A 10,157-nucleotide genomic window follows, 5' to 3' on the forward strand; every position below is an offset into this window, starting at 1 on the left:
TGGGGGTGGACCCAGGAGACTTTGGGGGTGGAGCCAGGATACATTAGGGGTGGAGCCAAGATCAAGGCTGTGACAAGCATAATTGAACTCCAAAGGGAGTTCTAGCCATCACATTTAAAGGGACAGCACACCTTTTCAATGCCTTCCTTCCACAGGAAATAATGAAGGATAGGGGCACCTTCTTTCGGGGCTCATAGAATTGGACCCCCTGGTCCAATCGTTTTGAAACTTGTGGGGTATTTTGGGGAGAGGCACTAGATGCTATACTGAAAATTTGTTGCCTCTACCTCAAAAAACAGCCCCCCCCCAGAGCCCCAGATACCTGTGGATCAATTCTCCATTATTTTCTATGGGAATAAATCTCCCTAGGGAATAATAGAGTTCCCAGCAGACATTTCCCTCCCCTCCCCCCGCTTTCTGACGACCCTGAAGCGGGGGAAGGGCCTCCAAACCAGGGGATCCCCTGCCCCCACCTGGGGATTGGCAACCCTACCCCACCCCCACACACCAACCTCCAGGAATTTCCCATCTTGGAGCTGGCAGCCCTAGAGCTGAAACTCACAAGTCCAGACTCATCCAGTTTGGCCTGACAAGAGAACTCCAATGCACTATCACTTATGGTGTGACAACAATGTGGAACTTCAAGTATTCCATGTTTTTGTCACCCCTTGGACTCCTCAAAAGCAATTGTTAAGTTTATCCGCCTAAGAACAATAATACTTCAGGGGGAAAAGCAGTTTAGAAATGCTGTCACTGGATCAAGGAAACAGCCAAAAGGAGGTGGGGGATTCAACCTGAGAAGCAAGTCAGGATAGAACCTAGGTTGAGCCGTTAAAACATAGAACAAAATACATCTATTTATTACAAAGTGATCAGTAGCTGCAGATTAAAAACATACATAGGATATAGATAAGAACAGAGGTAGTGGGTGTCACAATACATCCACAATTCCACAGAGCATACAGCAGCAAATGCAAGTTGTATGCACAATATCTAAAACCAAAATATTGGTTACACGTATAATAACCACTAAACCAAACGTGTTTCAGCCCAAAGGGCCTTCTTTCTCCCCCCCCTCCTCTTCCCCGCCTTCTGCTGTTTTCTTGCTTTCACTGGATACTGTTGACTAAGCAGCAATCCTTGAGATGAACTGACTGATTTCTTTTATCACACTTCTCCTGTTTGGCTGATGTATTCTGTTTGAGGACTAGCGAGGGAACCGAGGAATCAGTGAATGTGGAATGTTTACATATTGGCAAAGCTTGCCTGGAGCTATGAAAGCCTTAATGGCTGCCATTTTTGGATGCTGTCAGTGAAAGAATTGTACTGTTGTTCAGCACAAGCTAAACCAGCATCTCTCTGTGCTGATCACGAGCAGTTTTAACAACTTTAACAACCCAGCGTCTCGCTGTGCTGATCACGAGCAGCTTTAACAGCTTTTTAAAACGGGAAGGGAACTAAAGCCAGCCAATCAGAGAGAAAAAAAAGAGGCAAGCAGCCATTTTGAAAACCCATTTTGCAGTGTCCTGTGGGTCTCCAGTGTGGCATAGACTTGCCAGCCCCCAGGTCCTGGAGAAAACCGTGCAGTAAAAAGAATATAGTTATGTCTTAGTTTACAACACACAGTAACTGATATTTGAGATTTCTGTTTATGTTGACATCAAGACTGAACAATTTAAGAACTTAATTATGGCTCATTATACACACCATGAATACTGAATGTACATAGACTACTATAGCGAGTATGTCAATTGACTTACTGACTTTTGCATTGGTATCATTTTGAGGATTGGTTCCAGAAAATAATAATGGCGTAATTGTGTCAGACGAAGGCTGCTACCAAAATACACCGAGATTTTACCTAGGAAGCATGTCAGGAATCCCACTAGCACCTTCTGGAGTGCTTGTTGTACTGAAGAGTTTTCATCCTTGTTCATCTCCATAAGTGGACTTTTTGATGTGCAATGATTAAATTTTGAGTCTGTGACTCACGTGTTTTTCTCGCTATAGTAGTCTATGTACATTTGGTATTCCCATTGTTGTAAAGAGCCGTAATTAAGTTCTCAAATCGTTCAATCTTGATGTCAACATAAACAGAAATCTCAAATATCAGTACTGTGTTGTAAACTAAGACATAACTGTGTTCTTTTTACTGCACGGTTTTCTCCAGGATTGCAACCTTACCGTGTTTTTCCCATTGTGTTGCCAAGTACCCAGGTGCTGGCAGGAGACCTCCTAGTTTTGCAGGCTCCTCCCTGCCGCCAACCAGCTGCTACAAAAAAAGCCCTGCCCACCACAAGATAAAGAGAATGAGAAATGTGGTACAGGGCAGCAGTAAATGGCACGACAGCTTAAAGCTGAATAGTGAGACACTGGAATTCCAGTCACATTACCTTTGAAGGGACCGTGGCCATTCTGAACTCATCTCGAGGTAGAAGATATTCCAGTTTTTACTGCAGAGTGTTAGTATATTTTAGGGGCTGTGGTCATTTATGGATCTACAGCAACCTGGGGAACAGACCAGAAAAAACTACTGTCTGAGTTCCAAAGGTCAGATTCTTTCATGGGCCACTGGAGGGCTCTCTTTATGACAACTCTCCTCTCTCAGCCTGTTGTAGAATTTTTTTTTTTTGGGGGGGGGGTGGTGAGGGAGAGATATAACATGATCAGAGCTTGATCCACGCAAAATAAATCTTCGATGCGGATATGAGGGCAGAGTTTCTTTTCTGTCTTAAAAAGGACTCGGCCACAATGCTCAAAATAGACTCTTGGGAGACCAGAGTTTCCCTTTCTCTTTCCTGACATCCTGACCCAAGACTGCCTGACCCCTTAAACTGTTTCCAAGCCAACCTTAATATAGCACGATTGCAAGTTAAAATGCCTTATCTAAAAGGGGTTGATGAATCAGGGCCAAAGTCCCAGGCTAGGTTTTTCCATTGTGTATAGAAAAACTAGGTACATCATTCCCATGAACAAAATTTAGATGAGCCGCAGACGTCTCAGTACGGAAGAGGGAAAACAACATCAATTCACAATACGTTAGTGAAGAAACATTCATAGGACAAAAAGGAATCTCGCAACATGGTTTGGTGGTTAGTTAGAGATCCTGATTAGGGCTTTGAGACCCAGGTTCAGTTTATCACGACTGTGTTTGAGTGATCTTGGCTCAGTTACTCTCTTTCTCGGTGGAATCTACCTCACAGGGTGGTTGTGAAAGCAGTATTGGCACTTTCACACATGCAGTAGTTCACATGGTAAAATCCACTTGCAAAGTGCCCTGGAAGTGGATCAAAAGTGCATTATTTAGTGTGTGTGAAACAAAGCCAACTAAGAGCAGGGGAGAAACATGCATGCTGTCTTCAGCTCCTTGGATGTAGGGTGGAATAAAAAAAAAATGGCAGGTACATTGTGGCACCTTAAGGACCAAGGGCTTTCTCATGCCACAATATTTTTCCCTGACCTGGATGATCCCAGGTTGGCTTGATCTAGTCAGATCTTGGAAGTCAAGTGGGGTTGGCTCTGGTTAGTACTTGGATGGGAGACCACCAAGGAAGTCTAGGGTCACAACGCAGAGGCAGGCAATGGCAAAAACCACCTTCATTCATCTCTTGCCTCGAAAATCCTACAGCATCACCATAAGTCAGCTGCTATGTGAGGGCACCTTACACACACACACACACACACACAATATTTTGTAGATCAGATGTATGCAGTGAATCTTCACTTGGGAGGGCATATGTATACACACACACACACACACACACAGAGAAAGGCTTAGAAGAAAAAAGAATCACTGGGCTCTGAGAATACATTTTATTCAACTGTGGTGAGTTCTGGGTGACAAAAGCTCAGAATTTAGTCTTTAAATTGGTGGTGGGGGGGTTGTTGTTGTTTTGTGGTAACAGACTATCTTGGCTGTCCCTGTGGTATTCATCTGTCCAGGACTTTTTTTTTTTTGGAGCAGAAACTCCTAGGCCACATACCCCTGATGTAGCCAACCCTACTAGAGTTTACAGGGGTCTTAGTACAGGGCCTACTGAAAGCTCCAGGAGGATTGACTACATCAGGGAGGTGTGGCCTAATATGCAAAGGAGTTCCTGCTACAGAAAAAGCTCTGTGTGATCTGTCACCGAACATGAATCTGGCTAGACAGACTTCCTCAGCATTCGCAGACCCAGTTGAAGAAAGAAAGAAAGAAAGAAAGAAAGAAAGAAAGAAGGAAGGAAGGAAGGAAGGAAGGAAGGAAGGAAGGAAGGAAGGAAGGAAGGAAGGAAGGAAGGAAGGAAGGAAGGAAGGAAGGAAGGAAGGAAGGAAGGAAGGAACTTTCTACCTTCCAACCCAGGATTTTAAACAAAGATTGAATGTGCTTCTATATGATATTTTCCTTGTGGAAAGCTACAATACGTTTTGATGTCACAGAAAACAAAAAAAGAGAGAAAAATCATCCTTAAATCAGGCTAGAGGCAACCTTTCTTCTATAGAGGACTGAAGACACTATAGTAGAAATTAGTTTCTTTTGTAGCACTATGAGCTCTGGATGCAGCATTTCCCCCCCTATTAGCTGAAATATTACAAAAACCTGCAAGTGCTGTTGGGTAATATGAGAATGCAGGGATTTTCTGTAGCAGGAACTCATTTGCATATTAGGCCACATACCCCTGATGTAGCCAATCCTCCTGGAGCTTACAGGGCTCTTAGTACAGGGCCTACTGTAAGCTCTTTTACGATTGGCTACATCAGGGGTGTGTGGCCTAATATGTAAAGAGTTCCTGCTCCAAAAAAAAGCCCTGGCTAGAGTTCATTTTAGTCATGGTGTCCTGCCACCACCTAGCACACTGCACTCAAAACTATTAATGCATCTATGGGAAGAAGAGAGGCCATGATTTAGAGTTCTCCCTGTGCTCCATGTGGGGTCGGGTGGTTGTGTTGGGCTGTACCCTTTTCTTCCCTCAGAGCAGGAGATGAATACACATAGAGCAGGAGTGGGGAACCTTTTTTCTGCCAAGTGCCATTTGGATACTTATAACATCATTCGCAGGCCATACAAAATTATCAATTTAAAAATCAGTGCTCTGCTGAGGGAGAATGATTCAGGCTGGCAAAATTAATACAAATAATAGTTTTTTTCTATTTGAAGTCATGTGGGGATAGCCTAATTTGGCATGCGCACACACACGGTCCACCCCTTTTCCCTAGAAAAAGCCCAGCAGGAACTCATTAGCATATTAGGTCACACCCCCTAATATTAGCATATTAACTCATTAGCATATTAGACCACACCATCTGGGATAATCAAATGCAAATTGAATTGGTGGTAGCTGGCTGCCACCCCTTCCTCCCACCCCTTCCTCCCTTCCCCCTCAGAGGAGGGAGGGAGGGGGAGAAGGAGGGAGAGAAGGGGAGAGAGGGGGGGGAAAGGAAGAAATGGGTGAAGAAAGGGGAAGAAAAGGAAATGAAAAAATGGGGGGGGGGGGACTTACCTGAACTGTGACAGTAACTTTTCCAGGCCCCACAGTGATCTGGGCTGGCCAGCCAGGCCCCAGGCCCCAGTCAGGCTCCAGAGAGGCCACTGCACAGTGCAGCTGGGCCCCACAATCCTCGCCAGCCAGCCAGGCCCCAGGGAGGCCGCCACGTGGCTTGGCTCAACCCATCAATCCCCGAGGGCCAGACTAAGTGATCCCAAGGGCCGTAAATGGCCCTTGGGACAGAGGTTCCCCACCCCTGACATTGAGGGACTGTGTGGTGTGGTAGTTAAGAGTGTCAGACTGTTATCTGGGAGACCTGGGTTTGAATTCCCACTCCTGGTGACCTTGGGCCAGTCATGCACTCTCAGCCTAACCTACCTCACAGGATGAAATGGAGGAAAATGATGGAAGTCACCTTGATTCCCCCCTGGAGAGAAAGGTGGGCTATAAATGAAGTCAATACACCAAAATAAATAAATATCCGAGGCAGTGAGCACTCGTATTGCCCAATGAGTTGAGTGAAGCAAACAGAGACTCTTTAGATCAGTTCTTCTATAGGTAAAAAAGGCACATTATGTTTAAAAGCCAACTTTTGAATTTGAATGTATTGAATTTCATCAGCAACTTGGATCTGTATCAACTGTCTGAGCTATTGTATAGGCCCAGAATGTTTAACGGCACTGTGGTGCATTGCTGAAGACTTGTTTACTTTCAAATTACATGTACTTTTAGTCGGCTGGTGTAACCAGATGTCAAGTTTTCATTAACCCACCAGAGATTTCATGATACGACGGGTAGAAATGTCAGAAAGTTGCCTCATTTGCACAGATAATTTATCTCGAATCTGCAAATACGCTCGGAGGCGGTGATTTAATCTAAAACGCATTACCAGTTCAAAGCGTATTAGCGCCTGCTTACAGAAAATGGCTTGGCATTCAGACTTGCCTCTTTGACATTAATTGGATTAAATTACCTGCAGTGAAATCAGAGCCTTTGAGGGAAAGGCAAGAAACAAACTGTAAACTTCAGACGAGAGACAAAAATACATCTCAAATATTGATACGCTCTTGCTCAACTGGTGGCATCAGGGATATTGATCAGGGTCACTCTGGAGTAAACGAACCTAAGGGTATGTTCTGATTGTTGTGGGGGTAGAAAGGAAATCTGGGCCCAGGGAAATCAGAGTTTATACTGAGAAAAGAATGGATGAGCCTTGCCATAGGACAGATGGCAAGACGGGAAAAATGCCACCAAACAAAAAGCTGAAATTCCAACTAGAATTTCAGTCAGAGCCTGGAGATTTCCATTCAGTAATGAAGAATCGTAGTAGAGCACAAAAGGTATAGCAGAGGGTAAATAAAATGGCTTCAGCTCTGGTGGGCACAAATAAAACATCCTCTGAGCAAAAAGGTTTGGGAGGGGCTACACTGAATTATAGCAGAGACTGGTATGCCATGGTGAAAGGAATTCAGGAGAAAGATGATATCAAATAACCCAAATCATTCTTTTTCAAAAAGAATCACTGGGTTATAGTGACAGTTATCAACAACTACAAAACTCACCCCAAATCAGTGGCCTTGGTAACCCAGCAGCCCCAAAACACATTTTAAGTGATGTGGATATTAATATAGCCAGAGGGCTACATCTTCGGTTACCGAAATGGTCTGTGGAATTGATTTTGAGTGATACACTGCTCCAGTAACCTGTAAGGAGAAGCCACATATTCTGACAAATCATGGTTTGCCTTCCTATATTAACTTGGCTGGTTTCCGTGCTGCTCTGGTAAAATTTGGGTCCAGAAAGTCAGTTCGAAACAGATATTTTTAGGCCTTTAACTGAAAACACCACTGGCAATCTTCCTTCCATTAATTGCTATGGTCTCTCCTCTTCCTGTCTCTTGGGCCTATCAAGAAAATGTTGTGGTAACTGAAGCTCACCTCACTATCTTTCACTCTCCTTCAAAAGCTGTTGCTTGATGCAATCAGTTTTTTTTGTCCCATAGTGGAAATCATCACCATCATATAAATACATAATATCAGGCCTTGAATTAAGCAGGAGCTCACAGGAGCGCCATCCTCAGCACGATGATGTCACTTGATGTCATCATGCCACATGCGCAAGAGAACAGTCCCCCGACGCGGCAGCAGAGGGACTTGGCAACCCTGCTATTTTCCCTTTGATGGCCTCATACATTTGGAAGTGAGAAGGAAGTATTCAGAGCTGGATGTAGATACAATTGAGAGAAATCTGCCTACTTCCTGTACTCCTTCCTTTGAGAGCCCCAAGATGCCATCATTAGGGCCAGGGGTAGAATTCTAGCAGGAGCTCCTTTGCATATTAGGCCACACACCCCTGATGTAGCCAATCCTCCTAGAGCTTACAGAAAAGAGCCTTGTAAGCTCTTGGAGGATTGGCTACATCAGGAGTGTGTGGCCTATTATGCAAAGGAGCTCCTGCTAGAATTCCACCCCTGATTAGGGTCTACTTAAGCACAATCTTGCCAAGAAGAACCATGCTGTACCTGGTTAGATTTGATTTACATCTTCCTCCTGCAGAGAAGATTAAGGTTTTTGATTTGCTTGTTTGGCTTTAAAGACAATGTTTCTACTTGCAGGGGTTAAGCACCTGAGAAACCAGACTGACTCTGCATTCCCAGAGGAAGACGAAGGGGTCAACGAAAGAGACGAAGAGTGGAGCCCGTAACCGGCTCCGAGGGTCTGTAGGAGAACCTTTCTTGTTAATAACTGAACTGCTAAACTTTCTGTACTTACAATGGAACTCCGATGCTTTGTGTTCCTGACCCAAAGCAGTCTTCATCTCAGTACCCAACAGCAGGAAATATTTTGTGGTAGAATCGACAGAGGTTTGCTGAATTGGCCTGTGAAACCTTATAACTGGGGGTGGGGGGAGATTACCCTTTCTTTTACAGTCATTTTCCTTCTTCTTTTAAATGACTTCGGATATGCCCTTTGCAAACATGTTAAGTCTTCTCTCTTTAGAGCTGCCCCACCTTAAATTCGGAATGCAGTCTAAAATTTATTGTAAATAGCTCACATTTGAATGCTGAGAAATAAAAACAAGGTACATTTAGACTAGATGGTGTCTTTTTTTGCACAGTCCACATCCAGGGGCCCTTTGAAATCCTGAAGAAAGCCTCTCCGATAAAAAAGTCACTTCCACTACCTTTGGCAGGAAGCTTTTGCTTCACCGTTCTTCCAGAGCCAGTACGGTGTAGTGATTAAGTGTGCAGACTTTAATCTGGGAGAACTTGGTTTGATTCCCCACTCCCTCCACCTGCAGCCAACTGGGTGATCTTGGGCAAACCACAGTTCTCTCAGAGCTGTTCTCTCAAGAGCAGTTTCTGTCAGAGCTCTCTCAGCCCCACTTACCTCACAGGGTGTCTGTTGTGGAGAAAGGAAGGGATGGAGATTGTAAGCCAATCTGATACTCCCAGTGAAAAGGGGAATAAATTTCTCCTCCTCCTCCTCCTCCTCCTCCTCCTCCTCCTCCTCCTCCTCCTCCTCCTCCTCCTCCTCCTCCTTCTTCTTCTTCTTCTTCTTCTTCTTCTTCTTCTTCTTCTTCTTCTTCTTCTTCTTCTTCTTCTTCTTCTTCTTCTTCTTCCCCCACTACTAGCATGATCTCATCAAGTCTTGGAAACTAAGCAGGGAGCAGATGTCCATTAGTAGCTATTAGCCGCAGAGTATTGCTGGAACTCTCTGGGGCAGTGATGGTGCTTGGGCAGGGGGGAGGCAACAGTGGGAGGGCTTCTAGTGTCCTGGCCCCATTGATGGACCTCCTGATGGGACCTGGTTTTTTGGCCACTGTGTGACACAGAGTGTTGGACTGGATGGGCCATTGGTCTGATCCAAGATGGCTTCTCTTATGCTCTTTTGGAGGCTGGCGTTTTTTGGCCACTGTAGACACAGAGTGTTGGACTGGATGGGCCATTGGTCTGATCCAAGATGGCTTCTCTTATGCTCTTTTGGAGGCTGGCGTTTTTTGGCCACTGTAGACACAGAGTGTTGGACTGGATGGGCCATTGGTCTGATCCAAGATGGCTTCTGTTATGCTCTTTTGGAGGCTGGCGTTTTTTGGCCACTGTAGACACAGAGTGTTGGACTGGATGGGCCATTGGCCTGATCCAGCATGGCTTCTCTTATGTTCTTATGAGAACACCAAGGAAGTCGAGGGTTGTTAGTTGCTATCAATATCCCCTATAAGCTGTGGAGTCTTGTGAGTGAAAATTCTGCTTTGTGACCTGATGGCATTAAAGTTGTAAGCTACTGCCCTGGGGCCATTTTTCCTGAGCTGAGACAAAAATATGTGAGCCAGAGGCTAAAAAACTGTGAGCTAGCTCACACTAACTCAGCTTAGAAGGAACACTGGTTGCTACACAGAGGCAGGCAATGCTAAACCATGTCTGAACATCTCTTCCCTTGAAAACGGTAAAGGGTTGCCATAAGTGGAAAGCAGTTTCCACCACCACCACAGCTATCTGAAGGGAGGGATGGTGGCTCAGTGGTAGAGCATCTGCTTGGTAAGCAGAAGGTCCCAGGTTCAATCCCCAACATCTCCAACTAAAAAGGATCCAGGCAAATAGGTGTGGAAAACCTCAGCTTGAGACCCTGGAGAGCTGCTGCCAGTCTGAGTGGACAATGCTGACTTTGATGGACCAAGGGTCTGATTCCGTAT

At 44.9% G+C, this 10,157-nt stretch overlaps 1 protein-coding gene across 2 annotated transcripts in view; it reads left to right on the forward strand.

Moving 5' to 3' along the window:
* PPP1R1C (protein phosphatase 1 regulatory inhibitor subunit 1C) overlaps positions 1–8,537 on the forward strand; it is a 62,177-nt gene extending 53,640 nt beyond the window's left edge. The window contains exon 5 of one of the 2 annotated variants that reach the window (XM_060257135.1): positions 8,080–8,242. In XM_060257135.1, the coding sequence (XP_060113118.1) occupies positions 8,080–8,094 (15 nt within the window). In that variant the 3' untranslated portion in view covers positions 8,095–8,242. Of the gene's footprint in view, positions 1–8,079 lie in introns of both variants that reach the window. The other variant, XM_060257133.1, reaches the window with a different exon arrangement.
* Positions 8,538–10,157: the final 1,620 nt, after the last annotated feature.

The sequence above is a fragment of the Heteronotia binoei genome, chromosome 16 (assembly GCF_032191835.1).
Source record: "Heteronotia binoei isolate CCM8104 ecotype False Entrance Well chromosome 16, APGP_CSIRO_Hbin_v1, whole genome shotgun sequence".
Classification (NCBI taxonomy): Eukaryota; Metazoa; Chordata; class Lepidosauria; order Squamata; family Gekkonidae; genus Heteronotia; species Heteronotia binoei.